Below are 23,018 nucleotides of genomic sequence, written 5' to 3'. Positions count from 1 at the left end.
TAATGATAATCAAGTTGATTGCAATCCTAAATCTTCCAAATTTTGGGACAGTATAAAAAAATGCAAGTGCTTATTACATTATGTGATGTTTTGTCTGCTTAACTTTATTTAATTTATGAATAAACAAACATTCATTCAAGCCTGAAACACATTCCTAAAAAAAGCTAAGCTAAGCCAGGTAAACAAAACTGTAATCCCTTAAAAAATAAAACAAATAAAAAAAAAAATATATATATATATATATATATAAACTGTTTATTTGGGTAAGTGAAGCACTTTTGTTTATTTACAGCAAGCTTAGATTTCCTGCTGGGTGCTGCAGCATTAGCCTTAGTGGCTAACCGCTAGCGCTAGTTATTGCCGCCCAACAGCGATACACTGAGGAACCCTGACGCAGGCTACAGTCAAATATACTTGCATCTGAATGGTGAAAGAGCTAGCTCTTAGCGTGGTTAGCATCTAATGGCCAATAATACTCGCCTCTGAACGACGAAAAAAGCTAGTGTTTAGCGTCTAATGCTGTATAATGCTGTACTTCAGCGGCGTGGCTTTACTGCTCCTTAAAACCTGACTGGTAGAATTCATACATAAAACGTACCAGATTATAAGGTGCACTGATGATTTTTGGGAGAATGAAAGGATTTTAAGTGAACCTTATAGTGCCAAAAATACAGTACTAGCCCCCATTTTCACCTGTCTCAACATTTTTGGAATGTGTTGCAGTTACACAGACAAAACATGAAATATCCTGGATTCACACTGCCTGCAATCAAATAAAAAGCAAAGCAAATATAAGAAAAAATGGATTTTAATAAAATCAGGCCCCAATAATAAAATAATAGAAGCACCACCTACATGTACATGAGCTCAGATTCCCTCCGTATGAAACTCTGCTTCTTTCGGATCAGGTTAAACCAGTCCACAATCAACGGATCCATCAGAATGTCCCCGCTCCCCTCTGTAAAACAAACCAAGGTTATGAAAGGAGAAGACTGTGCTCAGTTTTTTTAAATCATTAGAGACTTTCAGAGATGCCAAGCCAAGCCAGAATCATGGTTACATATCCTCTGGAGGAAGCAGCCATTTTTCTAGCAAAATGCTTTGCTGTGTATGTGTTTGAAATACATTTAATATAACCCGGTAACGCAGTCCAAAATATCTGTTGTGCCACTGACATTGCCTTCAGGTGAGGTATGGCTCACTCATACACACACACGCACACGCTTTTTGTAATTCGATCAAGTGCTGGGCTAGATTTGGCCTGGGCCGAGAGGCAACAGGGCCCCGTCAAATCCCGCTGGCTGCAGCAGCAGGACAGGTGAGGCTGGCGGTGTGCAGCAGATATTGCCACAGTGACCTTGAAACCAGCCAATCAGGTGTCCCCGTCCCCGCTCAGCCTCCACTCCCGACTACAACACGCCGCCTGCCTCTTTCCATTTCCTTGCCAGAATCCCGCAGGAGGAGAGGAAGCTACCCCCGCACCTCGCCTCATTTGGCCTCGGCCGCTGGATGTGAGCGGCCCTTTATTGGCCCCCACCCGGCCCTCCAGGCTGCGGAGGAATTCCGCCTCCCAGGTGGACGAGTTCGGATAACGGGTTCCGAATGAGGCCGGAACTCTCCGGCAGGTGATCTTATATACACACACACACACACACACACACACACACACACACACACACACACACACACACACACACACACACACACACACGGCTGATGCTCTGCAACTCCGAGAGCAAAAGCACTTTTCTGTATTGGAATCATCCTGTATAGATTTATATATTTATATATATTCTGATTATTTAGTTTTACACAAGCGTGACAAATATTTATACTGCAGTCCCCTCCAAAAGTATTGAAACAGTGAGGCCGATCCCCAATTTCTATTGTAGAAATACTGAAAACATTTGAATTTGACATTAAAAGATGAATAAGAGACAAAAGAAACACATTTTAGCCTTTATTTCCATCTAAAAAGCTAAAATGTTATATCTGATACACAGTTCAGAAGATAGACCCTTCTGTCTGAACCCACTCATTGTTCTTGTGAGCAAAAGTATTGAAACACGTTACAATCAGAAGTGTTTTGATGCCCTGGTGTTTTCTGATACATGAATTATTCAAACAATAAACAGTGCTCAGTTTCAGATTTAGGTTTTATCTGTGCATTTATAGTTAAAAGGAGTTGTCTAGTGTTAGCGGTCACGTTCAGAAAACTTTCTACTAACTTTGCTAACTTGGATAAACCATAGTCAGCACTCTACATCATCACTGAGGAGCAAATATCAGCAGTGTAGTGTAGTGCTGGGCTTTTTTTTATGATTAATTCGGTTAATTAGAATCACAGTTTAAATGCGATTTTTTTTTAATGGCGTAATTGCTTTTTAATCTAAAATATCCAAAAACGCTACTCATTTCTGAAGTGTTTATTTGTCTCACTTTGGTTACTGGCGCCTCACACAGACTAACAGTCACCAACACCAACACATTTTCTAACCGTTCCGCTCAATAATAAATAAATAAATAAATAATCAATAAATAAAGTTACAGTTTCTAAAAACTGCAGTGTCATCGCTCTCTGGTAACGATCCGTGATTCATTGTGGAAAATAATAATAATCACTCCTTCAAAGTTTCTTCTGTGACTCGTTTAGAGCATTATTTCTCAATTTTTAGTTATTCTTTTATTTATTTATTTATTTATTTTATTTATTTATTTATTTTTTACAGGTTAACCTAGTTTTAAACCATTCCTTAGTCATCTGTAGTTTGATTTTTAGTAGAAGGGAAAAAATAATAATTATAATAAAAAATCTCATTTTCTGTGAAAAAAATGTAAGATTATTTTTCTAGGCCATAATCACCCAGCGCTAGTGTGAAGCATTTGGTACAGCAGCACAGCAGAATAAGGCCTTGATAAAAATCTGTTGAATCAGGAAGGTAATAATCAGCCGCAGGAGGACCCCCCCCCCCCTCACTCCTCTTACCCTCCTCACAGCGCCGGAGTCTCCCCTCCAGATCTATCCCTTCCTTCTCCAAATCACCCAGCCGCTCCTCAATTTCCTGCAGCTCCTGACTGATCTGCTCCATCGGGATATGGTGAGACTTCATCTGCACAGATATGGAGAAAGAGTGTGTGTGATCGAGATGATCAGTTATAATACAGCAATTTTAAGACCATGAGCTAATTTTAAGTCATACTGAATAGGGCTGTACAATATTGGAAAAATTTAGCGAATTTTAGCTCCGCCCACACCCACGAGCTTTCTCGCATCCGAACCGATCAAGAGCTGAGTCTGAGTCAGCGCAGAGCTCTCAAAACCCGAGCAAAACAGCAAAACAACAATAATCTGCCCTTTATTCAAGCATTTAAATGGCTGCTTAAAAGGTAAATAAGAGCGTTTGTTTTTCTTGGATTAAAAGCCTGAATTCAGCTGTAACTGGAAATATCTGCGCTGCAAAACTGTGCTGGACTGAGGTGCACAGCTTTCCACACGTGCACAGTTTACAAGCACGTGCCCAACCATGTGGATGGAGGCCCCCTCCCCCACATGCTTCTCAGGCAGCAGGAGCCTGTCATTCACACAGACACAGAGACAGCGCTGTGTATCTACTTCTTATGTCAAGAATTAAAACATTGCAACATCGCGTTGATGAAGCTTAAATATATATCATGCAGCCCTTATACTGAACAGGAAACAGAAGGAATAAAACAAGACGCATACAATTAATACAGTGGACACACCTCTTCTCATTCAATGTGTTTTTTCTTTCTTTTCATGATTTTTTTTTTACATTGTAAATTTAATATTGAAGACTATACACATGCAGAATTATGTGAGCGGCATGGCGGCTAAGTGGTTAGCACATTTTCCTCCCAGCACTGGGGTCTTGGGTTCAAATCCCTATCTGGGTGGAGTTTCCGTGTTCTCCCTGTGTCTGTGTGTGTGTGTAAATGTATGTATAACTGTGCCCAAATATGGATTGGCACTCTGTCCTGGGTAAATGCTGTAATGCCTAATGCAGCCCTTCAGGTGGACGGTTGTTTCCGGTTGAGAGCATGCTGTGCGCTATTGGCTGCCGCTTCTTACCAGTGTGTGGATGAGTGCTGAGAATGAATGGTTGTGTGTAAAAACGTGATTGTAAAGAGTTGAAAGTTGAGTTTCTAGAAATGCGCTATATAAGTGTAATCAATTATATTTAGTAAACATATTTTTACTAAGTAAAGTATTTTCTCAGTTTCTTCATGAGGTAGTCACCTGGACTAACCTGACTAACCCCTTTTTTTTACCTTTTACTACATAATTCCATGTGTGTCCCTTATTTGTTTTTATGTCTTTAATATTAACCTCCAATTAAGAAAATGAATTAAATAAAGAAATAAAGAAAGAAAAACACTGAATGAGAAGGTGTGTCCAAACTTTTTAACTGGTACTGTATGTGCACACTTACTGATGGTGATAATGTTTCAGGTGGGAGGCTGCTTGTGAAGAACACATTTCCATTTTCAGAACCTAAGGAATAATAAAAATATAATTACTGACTATAAAACTACTGTGTTTAATTATCAAGTCTAAAGTCAGTGCAGTTTTGTTTTCCCACAAAATCTTACAGCACTTCATGCTTCCCTCTGCTACTGACAACTTTTATAGAGATGCAGATTTCATTTTCCAGCAGGACTTGGCACACTGCCCACACTGCCAAAAGTACCAATTGGTGCTACATAATATTCTAATTTTCTGAGACACTGATTTTTGGGTTTTTATTGGCTTTAAGCCATAATCATCAACAATAAAAGAAACAAATGCTTAAAAAAAGATCACTCTGTGATTTGAACTGAATTACTGAAATAAAGTAAAACTTTTTCAGTGATATTCTAATTATTTGAGATGTGCCTGTAAATTAAAAGAGTCTGAAGTGGAAATATTTTACAGGGGAAGCATGAAAACACAAACTATATGATATACATTCAGTATGTCCAAGACAGTCTCATTATATATTCACTGTAACTAAATAAAAAAGTGAATTATTATTATTATTAAATCAGCAGCACAGCAGCACTGAAACTCAGCATTAAGATAATCAGATCGGAATGGGGGAAAATCTGATCAAGACATCCCTACTAATGGATAAAAAACGCATTTAAAATCATTGACTTATGATTTCCCTGCTCAAACTCATAAAATGTAACTTGACTCAATTGATAATCAGCAGGATTACTAATCATGTTTATGTAAGACCAAATAAGTAATCCAAATTATGCATATATTGTACAGTACTGAAAAATCCAGTTCTGGTTTTGGGTTGTTTGAAGGCTCACCTGGCTCTGTAGAAACACCGTTCTTGGTCCGTTTAGGAGAAGGTGGTTTGGGTTTGAGTGATTCACTCTGGGAGGAGCTGACTTCCTGTGGAAGCTGGTGAGATGGGACTTCTTTGGAATTTCCAGATCTATAACCTTTAAAGAGATAAAAAAAACATATCTTTGATAAACAGAGGCTTCTGGAACTTTTTAAACCACAGAAAAAGTCAAATGACAGGGTCTTACTGGATTCAATAAACAGTCCTGGCTGTTTCTCTGCAGTTGGAACTTTCCAGTTGGGTGATGATCCAATAGGAATCTCACATTTAGAGGCTGCAGGTAGAAGAAGAACTAAATGAAACACTACAGCAAGAAATAACCAACTAAATCCAACTACTGTTTTAATGGAGTGAAGCTTAGTAATACCCCGTCCAGCAGACCCACGGCGAGACTCTGCAGAAGCAGGATATACTGGGTTTGGTGGCTTGGTGGGGGAAGAGTTGGCTGACCAAGTGTTACCACTCTGAGAGGAAGCTGGTGTGTGAGGTTCACTCTTAAAGCCTGAAAAGATAAAAAATTAAATAAATACAGAATCCAGGCCTGTGACTATAATGATATTACACCAAAAAACAAACAAAGAAACAAAAACTATATTGTACCAGTTAAAAATTGATGAATGGATGACTAAATTTTAGGTGTGTCCAATGTTTTTAAAATGTTCTGCATTGTAGATTAATTACAAAGTTATCCATGAAGAACTATGAAGAAAAACATATGGAATTATTCAGTAAACCCAAAAAAAATGTTATGATTAAACTGGTTCTCATCAGGACCACCCCAAGAAGGAAGAGCAAGAGTTCCCTCTGTTGAACAGGATAAGTTCATCAGAGTTACCAGCCTCAGAAACTGCAAGTTAACAGCTCCCCAGATATTTTGGTTTGTTTAACACTTTTAAGTTACTCCATGATTCATTATGTGTTTCTTCATAGTCTGGATCACTTCACTATTCATTTACAATGTAGGGAGAAAAAAAATGTAAGATAAGCTTTTTTTTTTTTTATGGTACTGTATATGGACATAATCAGCCTAATTATTGGTGAACTTTATACCGCCAATAGTGTTGACTAAATAAGTGTTGGATAATATATTATTTCCTCAATTCAGTTAATAATACTAATTATCTGTAGAGATGACACTATTAATTTTCAATACTCAAAGGCTACAAACATCTATTTTCTGGTCTATTTTCATACATAAGGCGCACTGGATTATAAGGCGCATTATGCAACACTAGTAAGAAACAGGAGTGTCACCATGTTTTCCTTCTAATTCAACAGGTAAAGCTAAGCTAAGTAAACAAAACTGTAATTTTCAAAAGGAAAATAAGTAAAAAAAAAAAAAAAAAAAAAAAAAAAAAAAAGCACCGTATGTTCTCTCCTGAAAACTGTTTATTTGGGTGAGTAAATAGCTAATGTTTACTTACAGTAAGCTTAGATTTCCAGAAAATGCCACTCAACACAAGATACAGTACAAGATACTTGCTTTTGATGCTAATGATAATGCAGTGCTAGCCGGGATTAGCAGCAGGCTACAGGCCAATAAAACACACTCACCTCTAAACGGCTAATGCTAATACTACTCCAGTTTCAGTGGTGAACTTCAATAAAACTCCTGTATAAGGCTGTACTTATAAAGTGCTTCTTACAACCTGACTGGTAAAATTCATACATAAGGAGCACAGGATTGTAAGGAGCACTAACGATTTTTGGGAAATCTAGTCTGAAAAATACGGAACTACTGTTTTTGAATATTAATTATGGTTGTCAGGCAATAATAAAAAAAGATATAATTTTATGTTCTGTGATTAATTCATGTAAATTCAACACATTTAAATCACATTCATCACTTTTTGCTAAGAATGATTTTTTAAATGTACAATTCAACTGATTTTTAGATGAGGTGCAAATGAATGAATGAATGAATCTCCCAAATCAGTATTTATTAATTGTTCATGTATCTATAAGAGTGTATGATTGTTGTATGTCGTATGAGCATGGACGTACCCCGGCCAGCAGGGCTATGCAGTGGTTGATCTGGGAGTGGAGATTTGTCAGTGTTCTGGTCAGATACTGGGCGAGTAGGGGTTGATACTGGGAGGACTGGTGCAGGAGGAGTGTTCTGGTCATTCAGATGGTTGCAGATCTTGTTTTTCTCTGGAGTTACGGTGTTAATCTCAGCAGCGCTGCAGATTCTGGAGAAAGAATGCTCACTTACTCACTACAAACAAACAAACCCTTTACAAACCATCAACTACCCACTTAACCCTTAACATTCACCCAGTTAGGCCTGTCACCATAACAACGGACTGTGGACAATACACAGCTGAGCCATAACATTAAAACCACCTCACTGCTTCTACAATTACAGTGTAGTTGATTATTATTATTATTATTATTATTATTATTATTATTATTATTATTATTATTATTATTATTAGGTTGGTGAGTTATTATGCTCAGCACTGCAGTTATCACTGATTAGTATGGTGGTGGTGTATGAGGTGTTAGTAGAATGGAAGAACTGCAAAAACACACACCAAGGAGCTCATAGTGGGCACTCCTGAAGGTCAATAAAGACCTAAGAATGTGGTTTTGCAGTTTTAAAACACTGTAGACACTACCGGGCACTCCTAGCGGGCACTCCTAGCGGGCACTCCTAGCGGGCACTCCTAGCGGGCACTCCTAGCGGGCACTCCTAAAAAGTTGGACATGCGGTTTTAAAAACACTGTAGACAACATCAGGCACTGCTCTACTGGGCATTCCTAGTAGGAACTGCTCTTTTGGGCACTCCTAGTAGGCACTCCTAATAGGCACTCATCTACCAGGCACTCCTAATAGGCACTCCCCTACCGGGCACTCCTAATAGGCACTCTTCTACCGGACACTCCTAGTAGGCACTCTTCTACCGGACACTCCTAGTAGGCACTCTTCTACCGGACACTCCTAGTAGGCACTCTTCTACCGGACACTCCTAGTAGGCACTCTTCTACCGGACACTCCTAGTAGGCACTCTTCTACCGGACACTCCTAGTAGGCACTCTTCTACCGGACACTCCTAGTAGGCACTCTTCTACCGGACACTCCTAGTAGGCACTCTTCTACCGGACACTCCTAGTAGGCACTCTTCTACCGGACACTCCTAGTAGGCACTCTTCTACCGGACACTCCTAGTAGGCACTCTTCTACCGGACACTCCTAGTAGACACTCTTCTACCGGACACTCCTAGTAGACACTCTTCTAACGGACACTCCTAGTAGACACTCTTCTACCGGACACTCCTAGTAGACACTCTTCTACCGGACACTCCTAGTAGACACTCTTCTACCGGACACTCCTAGTAGGCACTCTTCTACCGGACACTCCTAGTAGGCACTCTTCTACCGGACACTCCTAGTAGGCACTCTTCTACCGGACACTCCTAGTAGGCACTCTTCTACCGGACACTCCTAGTAGGCACTCTTCTACCGGACACTCCTAGTAGGCACTCCTAGTCCTAGACCTAAAAAGTTGGAATTGCACTGTAGATCCTCTACCAGGGATTTCTGAAGGCTAATTAAACCTAAATAATTAGAATTTCAGTTTTTAACACACTGTAGACTCCATCAGGCACTCCTCTACAAGGCTCTTCTGTATTAGGCACTCCTAGTAGGCACTCCTGAAGGCCAATAAAGACCTAAACGTTTGGAATTGAGTTTTTACAGAGTTTTTAAAACACTGTAGGCATCCCTCTACCTGGCACTCCTAAAGCCCAATAAAGGACAAAAAAAATTTAATTGCAGTTACTGTATAACAAATACTGCATTTATTTACTCTAGTTGACACTCCTAAAGCCTGATAAAGGGCTAGAAATTATTAAAATGATTAAAAATACAATATATAAATTAAATATATAAAATAAACTATTTTATGTTTTTACACAAAGTTTCTATACCAGTTAATTTGTATTTGTTTTAATGGGCAAAACTGAGGTTAAATTTATATACCAGCACTGTACACTAAATCAATAACATCATTATTGTGACAGGCCTAAACTCAGTGTCTATCATTTTAAATGAAGCACCTCACCTTTTTTCCAACATTATAAAAGCAGCAGAGGTAAGAGTAAAGTCAGAACTAGGCGCACGGTCAGGCGCAGCACTCCTTGGGGCTGGTGAGGACGGGGGACAGAGTGAGCGGCTGCACTCGCAGGCAGTCCATCACTACTGAGATTCTGGGGGCTGGAGGGAGGCGGCGTCGGCTGGGAGGAGACATACATGAGAAGGCCCTGCTGTCAGCACTCTGCTCTGAAGTGTCGTGGTGGTGTTCACCCCGGGTGACGCGCGCCTGCCTCTCCCCTCATGTGGATTAGAGAGAATTAGGGATAAACGAGGAAAGATCAAACCTACCTCAGTCCTGGTCCATTTGGAGCGGCATTCAGCTTCGGCTGCCACTCAGCCGGCTCCTTACTGCTCCCGCTGTTTTTGGCTGGAAAGAGCAGACGGAGGACAAAAAGTTGAGAAAATGGGACCAAAGTAATAAGCGTGAGTCACATATGATCAAATAATGCTTTTTAAATCAAAAGAAAAGCCAGCTTCACATTACAAAACAGTTCACACATAGCAACTGAGTAAGCATATGAATATTTATACATGCTAACATATTGTTCTGATTGGCTAACAGCACTGTGACACCAGCGAGACTAACAACAGTTAGAAATGTTTTAAAATAAAGACATTTTTACACTAATAACGGTCTTTGAAATCATATCATACATGTCATATATGTTACTTTACAACATGTGTAATACCCTGCTAAGTGTCTAGTCTTAGAGTCTCTGTTAATCAAAAAATCCACCGGAGATCCTATGTAAACCTATACTTACTTACAACAAAGGTGGGTAGTCCAGGTCCAGAAAGTAAAAAAAAAAATATCCACCCCACAGTTTCGATGGCTGGGCCACATCAGAGCCACCCAGGCATTTGGAACAAAAAAAAAAAAAAACCTGGGGTGAATTTTTTTTGTTTTTGAACTTTCTGGACCTGGAAGACTACCCACCTCAGCTTACACAAGATAGCTAGCTATCTAATTAACTAGCATAAACAGAATTTTTTTATTATTATTGATTTCATGACTAAATATTAATAAAACACTGGAATAATGGGAAGCTCTAAATACCCATTAATTTGTTAATTTACTCACTGAGTTATGGCTTGAATTCTAGGTACATCATTTAAAAGACCATTGGGACATATGCACAACAATTATAAATATTTAAACATACACAACTACCTAACTATCTCAATTGTACTTCTTCACTGGTGGTGTTCCATAGACAAATTCTAAATATTCGTTCTTTAGCTTTGAATTACTGGGTAAAGCATACAGTATAACACTGATGTGATATTCGCACAAATAACACATGAACAAACTGCCATGTGGTTCCTAAGGCTGTTAGCTCCTATCTGACAAGACAATGTCACTGCATGGATTCAGCTCTGCCTGTGGGCTGTCATGAGCCGAGGTGGGCGGGGACTAATTCACGGGTTGACGTAGACACGGTGCTTTTCCTGATCGACTCGTTTTACCAAACACTTTCTTTTACGAGCAATGACCTATTGTATTTCACAAAAAACAAAAAAAGTGGATTTTAGTGCAAGGACACCTTTAAAAGTGTTAAACAAACCAAAATACTCAGAAAGCATGGGCATAAGCTGATAAACTTATCCTGTGCAACAGAGGGAACTCTTGCACTTGCTCTTAGAGCATAACTCAAATATAGCTATTTACTGTATACCTGTAACTCTACCTCTTCACTACTTTACAACTGATGCTCTCAAACACTTTATTAAGAGACAAGAAATTTAAGTTACTAACATTTGAGGAGTTCAGCACAGCTGTTAACTGAAAGCCTGAATTCCAGGTGACTCTACCTCAAAGCTGACTGAGAAAATCACAATTTGAGGAATGTAAAATATAAAACATATTCTGGTTTGTTTAACACTTTTTTTTTGTTTGCCAAGTAATTTAATATGATTTTTTTTATAGTTTGCATGATTTTAGTTTTAATCTAAAGTGCACTGAAAAAGTGCAATCAAAAACCACTGAATTTAAGTTGTGTACAAATGTCAAATGTAATTATACTCAATCTAAATAAACATTAAAATTATCCCAAATTATGAAATGACTTAAAAAAAATCTTATTTAAATTTTCGTGATTCTGCTTGACAAAAACACTGAATTAGCAGGCGTCCCTCTCCTTCTATAATATAATGTTTCTGAATAATCATGAGCTCAGATCCAGAGACTATTTATTAACTATTTTATTTTGTGTTCTCCTGAATTATTTAGCCTGGCATCAGATTTCCTGCCTAGATGTGCAATGCTGTTTGTACCCAAGCAAAAGGTGCTACTTTGAAAAATCTAAAATATATATTAAAAAAAAAACATACACTAGTTTGTTTAAAACATTTTTTTTGTGCTATTATTGTAGGCCCACCTCTGGTTGCTAGGGGTTGCTGTGGTATAGAGATTGGATGCTGAGGTGTTGTTTAATAAAAACCATAAAACTATAAAACTATAAAACAATAAACAAAACACTGAACTCTACAGGTCGAGCTGGTATTGAATAAAACCCAGGCGGCATCTCGAGCTCCTCCGCCTCATTCTGATGGACTAAATGAAACACACGCCTAAGGTTGGGACAAGCCCTCGCAGAATATTGCATGCGCTTTTCTATATTGCTGGTTCGGTGTCTCTACACTCGTCTGCTGTGTTTATAGCCAATGTTTATGATAATATTTCCCCTGCGACCTTTAGAAAGCATTTAAAATCGGACCGCGGTCTACATAAGCAAAGGTCACCCGCTCACCGGCGGTACCTCCGGCGACGGCGAGGTGAGCCGAGGGAGGTCTGGTGCACTCCTTGCTGATGGCGCTAAGCCAGAGGGACTCCTTGGTGCCGCTGCCGCTGATGCTGCCGCTGATGATGCTGCTGCTGGTGTCGGTGGGGGAGGGGGTGGCTGGAAGCCGGCTGGTCCGTCGCTCTGCCGCGGCTGAGCCAGGCTTCTCCTGCCTCCAGCTGGGGGCTTCATCAGCCGAGCGTCTGCTTGCCGAGCTGAGGGAAAGCATGTCTTCTGCATTATTTACTGTTTACAGTAGCATTACGCTGCATGATGCCGTCTGTCTGTTCAACTCAACGCATGACAGCAGAATTAGTCACATAATCCCACTCAGCATAATCACCAGCCTGATGGAAATTAACTGCTCCAAAAGACTCTCCGTACACATACAGCTCGAGAAAAAAAAAAAAAAATAAGAGACCACATAAGAATGAGGAGTTTCTTTGATTTTACCACATTGAAAAGCTCTGGAATATAATCAAGAGGAAGATGGATGATCAAAAGCCATCAAACCAAACTGAACTGCTTGAATCTTTGCAACAGGAGTGGCAGCATAAAGTTATCCAAAAGCAGTGTGTAAGACTGGTGGAGGAGAACATGCAAAGATGCATAAAAACTTTGATTAAAAACCAGGGTTATTCCACCAAATATTGATTTCTGAACTCTGGTCTGAAAGCTCAGCATCTTTTTTGTTATTGCAGCCATTTCTCAATTTCTGCAAATAAATGCTCTTAACGACTAAATATTTTTATTTGGAATTTGGGAGAAATGTTGTCTGTAGTTTATAGAATAAAACAACAACTTTCATTTTACTCAAACATAAACCTATAAATAGTAAAATCATACAAACTGATTCAGAAACTGAAGTGGTCTCTTAATTTCTCTTACTTTATTTCCAGAGCTGTATAAACTAACAGGACAGCTTATCAGGTGTACAGGCTATCTACTGTATAGCACCAGCCTGAGAGTGCAGCAGCCTGTTAGAATGAATATGGATAGATACAGATTGTAGATAAACCTGTATATTGGGGGGTGGATGTGATACATTTTGAAATGTTCATGTGTAATCTGAAAAGACACAAAATTGTGGTGAACTGAACCAAATCTTACACCCTGTCGCAGAAAGACACAGCGGTCTAAAGGGCTGCAACTATGGTTGAGAGATCGCTGGTTCGAATCCTGGTCATGTAGCTCGTCATCAGCTGCCAAAGCCCCGAGAGAGCACAACTGGCCTTGCTTTCTGTGGGTGGGTACAGTAGATTGGGCTTTTCCCCCTTATCACTCTAAAGGGTGATGTTGATCAGCACAAGGCTGCGTCTGTGAGCTGATGTATCAGAACTGAGTCGCTGCGCTTTCCTCAGAGTGCTCTGTGATTCTACTCGGTAATGCTGCATCAGCAGCAGTTCAAAAATAGGCGGTGGCTGACTTTACACATGATTGAGGAGGCATGGGCATGTGCTAGTCTTTCCTGGAAAATCTTACAGCACTTCACGCTTCTGTCTGCTGACAACTTTTATGGAGATGTAGATTTCATTTTCCAGCAGGACTTGGCAAACTGCCCACACTGGCAAAAGTACCAATTGGTCCTATATAATATTTAAAAATTTTGAGACACTGATTTTTGGGTTTTTATAGAAAAAGAAATAAACACTTCAAATAAATCTACATCTATATAATATATGAGTTTCACAATTTTAAATGAATTACTGAAATAAAGTAACTTTTCAATGATATTCTAATTTTTTAACATGCACTAGTATATTATACAGGGGTTGAACAGTAAAACTGAAACTCCTGTCATTTTAGTGTGGGAGGTTTCACGGCTAAATTGGAGCAGCCTGGTGGCCAATCTTCATTAATTGCACATTATTGCACCAGTACGAGAAGAGTGTGAAGGTTCAATTAGCAGGGTAAGAGCACAGTTCTGCTCAAAATATTGCAATGCACACTATAACATTATGGGTGACATACCAGAGTTCAAAAGAGGACAAATTGTTGGTGCACGTCTTGCTGGAGCATCTGTGACCAAGACAGTAAGTCTTTGTGATGTATGAAATGTCAGCATACCACCAAGAAGGACCAACCACATCCAACAGGATTAACTGTGGACGCTGTAAGAGGAAGCTGTCTGAAAGGGATGTTCGGGTGCTAACCCGGATTGTATCCAAAAAACATAAAACGGCTGATCAAATCACGGCAGAATTCAATGTGCACCTCAACTTTGAACTGTCCGTCGCCACAATAAATTATTGTGGTCTAAAACCAGGTGTTTCAGTTTCATTGTCCAACCCCTGTATATAGCAATAAAGGTCTTACCTGCTGCTGGCTGTGGTTCTGAGGCCACAGCTGTAAGCCCTGTTGTTATTGTTGCAGTTTCCTTCAGCTAGCTTCTTAGTGATGAGGGCCCGGGCCCGGTTCTTCTCCTCTTCAGATGTCAGAACGTTGTTCTGGGCTACAGGTGGATCAGATGGACTCTTGGCACTGACTGAAGGAAGTGGAGATGGGTCTACAGACAGGAAGAACCTCTGTCTGGCCTCCTGCGTTCTCTGCGCAGACGCAGTCCATGGCTGCGGGGCCGGGCGGGGCTCCACCGGCCTGGGCACGGCCTTAACTGGGCTGGAGAGAACCGAGACGTGCTGAGGAGGAGCTGGATCACTTCCTGTCTCAGGTTTGGGTCCGACCACAGCAGATTCAGAGCCCGGATTCTTCAGTGAAGACATGAAGCCATTGCGGGTGGAGTGATGGGAGGAGCAGAGCAGGGTTCCCGGCTCCTGACCCGCTTTAAAAGAGCCCGACTTCAGAGGAGCCGAACACTCAGAACACCTGAAACACAGTATTCAATAGGTTTATAATCAGCTTTATATCGTTTAACTACAAGATACACAATAATCATGATCTGATTACGCTAATGAGATCATCAGTCAATCAACGTACAGAATGTTCATACCAAAAAAAAGTATTGATTTAATAAAAAAAACATTACATTTTCTTTTTACATTCTTAGTACACTTATTTTATTATTATTTTTAGTTTATAATTTAATTTCATTCCATCTGTACGATTTATAAATGTTTTACTTTGCACATCTTTATTTTAATATTAATAAAAATCTTAATACATTTTTAATATTATTGCATGCATCATTTTCTATGATCTACTTTCTATTATTCATTTTTTTGTGTACAATTCATTTATTGTTTAAACTGCTAGAGATTAATTTAATAATGTTTGTTATAACATATACATTATACAATAAATAATGCTTAATTAATTATTTTAATTTAAGCTATTTCATCCACTATACTTATTTTTATTATTTATTTTAATGTAATTATTTTGTAGCATTTGAAGCATTTATAATTTGTATTTTTCCTAGTAATTAAGTTTGATATATATATATATATATTTTTTGCATGCATCATTTACTAGGATTTCCTTTATTTTAATATTATATGCATCTGTGGTTTAAGTAGAGATTTTTGAATCCGATATTTAATATCTGATATATATAAATAATGAATATGAAATATATAATTAATACTTGATTAGTTAATTGAATGTTAAGATATTTTTATTCACTAAACCCAATTTTATTTTTTCTTTACTTCTTTTCTTTTTTTTACTTATTTTATTTTAATTCTATTTGTAGCGTTTACATATATTTTACTTTGCCATTTCTACCTCTTTTTCTTTCTTTTCTTTCTCTTTCTTTGTTTCTTTCTTTCTCTTTTTTCTTTTTCTTTCTTTCTTTCTATCTTTCTTTCATACATTTTTTATTTATGTATATTATTGCTGTCAATTGCTTGTAAATCACTATTGTAAATAACAATTTAGATCTGATGTCCGAAAACTCCAATACAAATAATGTATGGCTAATTAATTTAATTGACTTATTTATTTATTACATTAACAAGTGGAATTTACTCATTATTACTTTCGTTTCTGCATACCTGGGTGCTGAAACCCGTGATCCGAAACCGCAGTCCTGGTTGTACTTCATCACACACAGCAGTGAGTTATCCCGCGAGTCACAGCAGGACTGCATGTTACAGGACTTTTTATTTTTTATAGTGAAAATGCCTCGAGGCTTCAGAGAAACTATGAGCAGAATGTCTGCACTGCCTTCATACAGTATACTTAAAAAGGCTAAAACAACCTGTATAATTCAGTCTAATCAGATAAAAGGCTGCTTTTAGTGGAGTAACTGTCTCTACTGTCCAGGAAAGGAGCGTTAGGAAACATGCCTCTCATTGGGCGAGTAAATGCCAATAAGCTCATCTTTATATCTGTGGTTAAATGCTTTTATTATAAGGTGTGTCCGCAAACACTTGCACATATAGAATATGTATTCATGGTGGTTTTAAAATACTGACAAGATCAACCTAAATTTACCTACAATTTGCATATCTTCCTATTTTTAAAAGAAAGAATCAACAGGTTCCAGCAGAGAAGCAGGAACTCTATTTGCATCAGGTTTAGATTAAACACAAATACCTTCATCATGCATGCAACCGTCTACAATAGCAAAGGCACACAGACACGCCCTAAATCCAGCTGCACAATGTGCAATTGACGTCTCACCTATAGATCGCTAAAAAAAAGTGCCAAATATTTCTCAGAAAAAGCAAAAAAATATATAAAGCATGTAGTAATAAGCATGTACTAATTCTCCTAAGTATTCATTGTTGTGTTTTGGGTGTACTGAGAAATAAACCAATCAGTGTGTCAGTTGTCATTCCCTTTAAGAGTCAGGGGAGCTCTGACTTTGGCGCATTCGTATCTTAACAGCACAGAGCTTTTGCGTGTTCAGGCTGTGAAGATACAACAGCAGCTCATTTAAAGGAACAGTAGTGTTATTTTATTCTTTATTTAGTTTATTGTTGGTCAAATTTGGGTTTGCACACTGCAGAGCCTGTGTTTGGGTGTGTTTAATGAGCAGTGGTGTACGCAGCGCTGGGAGCACCTATACGAATGGACTCTGACGATGATTGACTGTTGTCAGGGTTTTAATCAGTCAATGGAGCTCCTGTGTTTTCCACTACCAAAATATATAGAAACACACCAGAAATTTACCAGAACACACCTCACTTCCAGACCACCACATCCATCAGTGTAGATTTATTCATAAACTCTGACACTATTTTAACAGCGCGGGCGCAAGGCATGAAAATAGACTGTTGATGAAGGTGTAAGATAGTTTAAAGAATACCGTACATGTTTATGTATTTTCGCAATATAATTTAAATGTGTGTGTTTCTATTAATGTTAGTATTTCTATTCAATTCTTTACATAATTAAGCTTGTTTCTTAATTATACTGATTTAAATTTGTTATTTATCGTTTTATTATGTTCAGGCCCATTATGGACTACTCCCTTCCTCTGAGGATTGGCCTGTGGACCACCAGATGCTGCTTCAAGACCCTCTTGTGGTCCACAGGCAGATACACTGTAATTTAAATCATCTCCTCTCATCAACAAAGAAGTAGAAAAGTAAGTTAAAACAAACGTCTTACTTGAAGCAGCTCCTGTGGTAGAGTTTCCCATCCACTAGGTGTCTCTGGACCAGGTGAACGTGACTCCTGCACACAGCACACTTACTGTTCAGAGTCCCAGTTTTATTAGAGCTCTCCACCAGTACGGTGTTCTGCAACAGACAAATACAGAAAATACTTTAATTAGCAATAAAATCTTCTGCATCAACTTAATACCAAATATCAGCATATTATTCCGCATATTTTTTACATGCTGTAAACTGAGGGTCAGAGCACAGTAGTGTCCTTAGCCCCCCTACTCCTACCAGTTACACACTAGAGGGGGCTCAAAGCATGCTGTACCACGGTACAAACAAATCCCACCACAACACTGCTGTACTCTACTACAGTTCACTATACAATAAAACAGTATGTTTACATCACTGGATAAATGCTGAAAACATGCACAAAAAATGATTATTCATGCCACTAGCATTAACTAACTTAATTACAAGTTTATTGCTGGACAATCTGGAAATATGGTAAACATTTTAAAACAATATTTAGGTTAGAGTTGAGCTGTTATTAGGATGTAATTATCGACCTTTGATAACAGTCGAGAAATAGATTTTGATAATAATTATTCCAAATAGTTTTTTTCTCAGTGTGTGCTGCACCCAATAAAAAAATACCACAATAAAAACAAGTCAGATTTTTAAAAAAAGTTTTCTTTAAAAGAACAAATCAGTGATGAATAACAGGAAGTGTGTGAAAATGCATCTCAAAAAATCTTATAATTATTGAAAGGTTACTTTATTTCAGTAATTCAGTTCAAAATGTGAAACTCATTTATTATATAGATGTATTACACACAGAGTGATCTATTTTAAGTGTTTATTCATTTTATTGTTGATTAGTATTGCTTACAGCCAATAAAAAACCCAAAAATCAGTGACTCAGAAAATTAGAATATTATATAAGACCAATTGGTACTTTTGGCAGTGTGGGCAGTGTGCCAAATCCTGCTGGAAAATGAAATCTGCATCTCCATAAAAGTTGTCAGCAGCAGAGGGAAGCATGAAGTGTTGTAAGATTTTTCCAGGAAAACAAAACTGCACTGACTTTAGACTTGATAATAAAACACAGTGGATCAACACCAGCAGACTCTCAAAAGTACCAACTGCTCTTATATAATATTGATTTTTTTTGAGACACTGATTTTTGGGTTTTCATTGGCTGTAAGCCATAATCATCAACAATAAAAGAAATAAACGCTTAAAATCGATCACTCTGTGTTTAATACATCTATATGAGTTTCACATTTTGAACTGAATTACTGATATAAAAAGTTACTTTTCAATATTTTTTAAATGTTTTGAGATACACAAGTACGTTTCTTTGTCCAAAATATCCGTGTCTACTAAGCTAGTGGCGGTGGTAAATCAGTCAGCTATGTTTAGCAACCTTAGTGAAGCTCAGTGATTACCTGTTCAGCAGAGAAATTGCCAGCTCACCCGTTTCCATGACTACGGAACAATGTTTGCATGCTGTTGTGTTCTATACCTGGCAAACCAGGGTGTGGAAATGGGAGTGGGGGATTGGTGTTGTGCATATTTAGAGGCTAAAACCCACAAAGAATACTGTGATGTACTGCCCTGTTAAAACAAGACATTAATAAATATTGGCTTTGATTTAACTGAAGTTTGTGCATTACTTTTAAATCACCCATGATTAGTCATAAAACATATAACTGTATTTCAGTGATCACTGCCCCACACGGATCCTTGACATCAGGGTCGCAGTCCAATACACTACCACTGCCCCGGCTAGTGAATTGGGATCCAGCCAGGAAAAAAAAGCCCTTATAAGGAGATAGGGAGCCCAAGAACGAGCAGAAAAATGAGAACGGGTGGAAACTTAAGTCATGTCGAGCGCAACAGAGAGAGAGAAAGGGGAGGCATGTAAACAAAAGCTCACCAGAGAAGCATTCATTACAGTATAAACAACCTCACGAGCCAGATGTTTCATGCTTGCGGGCCTATTACCGACCCCTGCTGTAAAGGATAAGAGCCGTACCTTCTCAGAGGCTCGGTCTGGTTTAGGAGACACTCTGATTCTGGAGGGTGAGACACTGGGTGCAGAGTGTTTCTGGATGTGGGTGGATGCTGGTCTGTTCTCTACAGCAGGTTTCTGGGTCAGGGGGGTGGAGGTGTGTTTCTCAGAGCTGCTGCTGTTCTGAATGAGGATAGCTGGACGATGTAGTTCTCTGGGAGCTTTAGAGGAGGCAGAGGAAGATGGTGGCCGGTTCTCGGGAAGTGCTTGTGGGTTAAAGGTTTTGGCAACCACTGGGAGATTCTTCTTCTCTGATGGCTCCTCCTTCGAGCCCTCTGCTGGCCTTTTAACACCTCCCACTCCTCCTGCTGAAGAGGAATATAACACCATCAGCATGCAACACAATTATCTTATACTAGAGTAAGAAGACAGAGCATTAAAGGGCTTTAAATAGATGCTTTTTGATATTTAAGGGGAAAGTTGGAATAACCGAATTTAGATACTCTAAATCAGTTCATGTATTCTGATTATTTAATTATGTTAATTATAGGTATACATTCATTGACAAAAAACTAAAATAGGCACTGCATATTGCTGCAACACTATAAGTGGAAATACATGTAAATACTGCTCAGCTGCAGCTAACAATGCTAACCACTAACACAGGTAGTGACTGATAAACACATGGGAACACACTCATTTGTTCTTATGGCAGCTAATCATTACAAGCTTTTACTTTCTCCATTAAGAAGTTAAATGTCGTAGTGGGAAGAAACACATATCAGCGTAAAATGAAGGTCTATAAAGGAACACATAATGAATCAAGTAGTAATTTAAAAGTAACTTAAACAAACCAAAATACTCTGTGAAGCATTTAGGTGCTCGTATCTGGGGAGCTGTTAACTTGCAATTTTTGAGGCTGGTAGCTCTGATAAACTTCTCCTGTGCAACGAAGGTACTCTTGCTCTTCCTCTCCTGGGTCGCTTCTGATGAGTGCCAGTTTCATCATAGCGTTTCTGATAGTCTTTGCAACTGCACTTAAGGATACTTTCAAAGTTCTTGTTTTCTTAAAGTATTATTTCTTTACTTAGTTAAGTAGTTTGTGCTTCTCATAATCTGGATTAGAACATTACTCAAATATTCACTATTCACTGTATACCTGTAACTCTACCTCTTCACTACTTTACTTTAACTGATGCTCTCAAACACTTTATTATGAGACAAGAAATTCAAGTAATTAACTCTTGATGAGTTCAGCACAGCTGTTAACTGAAAGCCTGAATTCCAGGTGATTCTACCTCATAAAGCTGACTGAGAAAATCCAGCCAAGATGTGCAAAGGTGTTTATCTAAGCAATAATGTAAAATAAAAACATATTTTGGTTTGTTTAACACAATTCCATTTTTTTACTGCATAGTTTGGATGACTTTAGTATTAAATCTACAATGCAGAACACTTTAATTTTTAATAATGAAAAAACACTGAATTTAAGGTGGGTCCACAGTATATCTATAACATAAGGAGTTTTAAATGGCGTAAAAATAATAATTCCAGTGTTTGTGTAATTCAACTTGCAGAAGCTGTAAAGGACAGACCTGCGTAATTCAGCAGCTGCTACATGTGTCAAATGCTTGCATGCGTGCAACAGCCATGATATAAGATCAGGATTAATTATTCATCATTAACAGTGCTATCATCTTACTGGGTGAGCGCCCACTGAAGTAGTTGTAGTACTGGGAGACGTAGGTGAGAATGCTGAGCCGGTCTGGAACCGGCAGCGCCACCATGTCCTCCGCATCCAGAAGAGCTGGAATCCCCAGATGATCCTCTGCCACACGAAATGCCTTAAACACACACAAACGCATAAAAGCACAGTCAACCAAAGATACAAACCAGACAGATACAATTCTAGTTCTGTCACAATAATTACACTATAGATTTATCATACAGTGTACTACCCATTACGTTTTTATTATATATTCCTGTTTCACTCACTGAATATTCTTAATTATACTAGAACTCCATTAAATGGATGCATTATAATTATAGACTTTTACTGAAACAGACACTGAACAAAATTAAATAACGGAAGAAAACAATTAATTCAATACATTTTGCCACTTTTTTCAACAATGAATTAACTAAATAGCCTATATCAATAAAACGACTAAACAGTAGCTTAGCCCCACTCACTGCATTGGAAAAAAACAACACTCAATCCAGACATAAGGGCATGGCAGCACTAGAGCCAATGAGGCAAAGAAGGAGCTAATTATTTACTAATTTTATGTGATAAAGAACAAGCTTTATCATAATTAGGGATGGTTTTTGAAGTAAAACATGTATATCAATATAAAATATAAAATAAAAATGTCAAGCACAGGCCTCCAATGCAATGGACATTTAAAAAAAGTAATTAAATGTTTGTTTTATTATTATTATTATTAATATTTTGGGTTTTTTTTACATAGGAGTTTATATTAGCATATTGGAGTCTTCTTTTGTGTTCATAACAGGCGGAAAACAGCATTCTTGTATTTTTCCATCACTGCATCACCAAACATAATATACAACATCTCAGCAAACTGACCAATATATTTACCTACTTCAATCATGAATTGACCTCATTAACGAGGAATTCACCTCATGTAAGAGGACAATTACATATTTAAAACACAGACATTTTACTAATACACTTTATTCTGTTACAATTTTTTTAAATCTCATTCACACTGCTATTTATCTTGATTATCTATTTCATTCTTATTTTTATTTTAGTTTTATTTTTATTTATCTTACATAACAATTTCTCTTTTTGGTGGAACTGGACTGTAAGATTACAACTTTGTTCCACCTCATGTACCACAGGTAAATAATGCGAATGATAGTACAGTCTCCTTGAATCGTTGAAAAAGTATTATGAAGCAAAAAAACCCAACACAAAAAAACCCACATAAATAAATGATGGAGTTATGCACAAATATGTTTGATATATATTTGATCATAATGGAGTCAAGTTATACAGGCTTAATAATTTCTCCGGCACAAGAGCCAAAATTGATTTAAGCACTTGTTAACGCTGCTTACATCACTATCCTAGTCCTGTACAGCTCGTATCTTTTCAGCCAGTGTGTCAAGTGTGAATACAAAGTTTTAACTGATGTTGAACACTCTTTCATTTACTTTATAAATGAATACAAATAAAGCAGAAAAATGAACTTAAACATGTCGTTTGTTGGCTGTTTGCTGGCATTCTAA

General features: G+C 38.1%; 1 protein-coding gene across 3 annotated transcripts in view; it reads right to left on the bottom strand.

The window, feature by feature from the left end:
- The window catches only part of micall2a (mical-like 2a), a 38,679-nt gene that overhangs the window by 5,010 nt on the left and 10,651 nt on the right, over positions 1-23,018 (bottom strand). Inside the window, exons 3-15 of one of the 3 annotated variants that reach the window (XM_049475532.1) lie at positions 21,463-21,604; positions 19,785-20,128; positions 17,751-17,881; positions 14,553-15,059; positions 12,207-12,451; positions 9,745-9,823; positions 7,362-7,549; positions 5,725-5,859; positions 5,545-5,631; positions 5,320-5,454; positions 4,452-4,513; positions 2,987-3,110; positions 856-958 (exon numbers count right to left, since the gene is read on the bottom strand). In XM_049475532.1, the coding sequence (XP_049331489.1) occupies positions 856-958; positions 2,987-3,110; positions 4,452-4,513; positions 5,320-5,454; positions 5,545-5,631; positions 5,725-5,859; positions 7,362-7,549; positions 9,745-9,823; positions 12,207-12,451; positions 14,553-15,059; positions 17,751-17,881; positions 19,785-20,128; positions 21,463-21,604 (2,282 nt within the window). The remainder of the gene's footprint in view (positions 1-855; positions 959-2,986; positions 3,111-4,451; positions 4,514-5,319; positions 5,455-5,544; positions 5,632-5,724; positions 5,860-7,361; positions 7,550-9,744; positions 9,824-12,206; positions 12,452-14,552; positions 15,060-17,750; positions 17,882-19,784; positions 20,129-21,462; positions 21,605-23,018) is intronic. The other 2 variants (XM_049475533.1, XM_049475534.1) reach the window with 2 other exon arrangements.

The sequence above is a fragment of the Astyanax mexicanus genome, chromosome 3 (assembly GCF_023375975.1).
Source record: "Astyanax mexicanus isolate ESR-SI-001 chromosome 3, AstMex3_surface, whole genome shotgun sequence".
NCBI classification, from domain to species: Eukaryota; Metazoa; Chordata; class Actinopteri; order Characiformes; family Acestrorhamphidae; genus Astyanax; species Astyanax mexicanus.
Note: the sequence above shows the minus strand (reverse complement) of the source record. Positions and strands in the feature narration are given on the sequence as shown.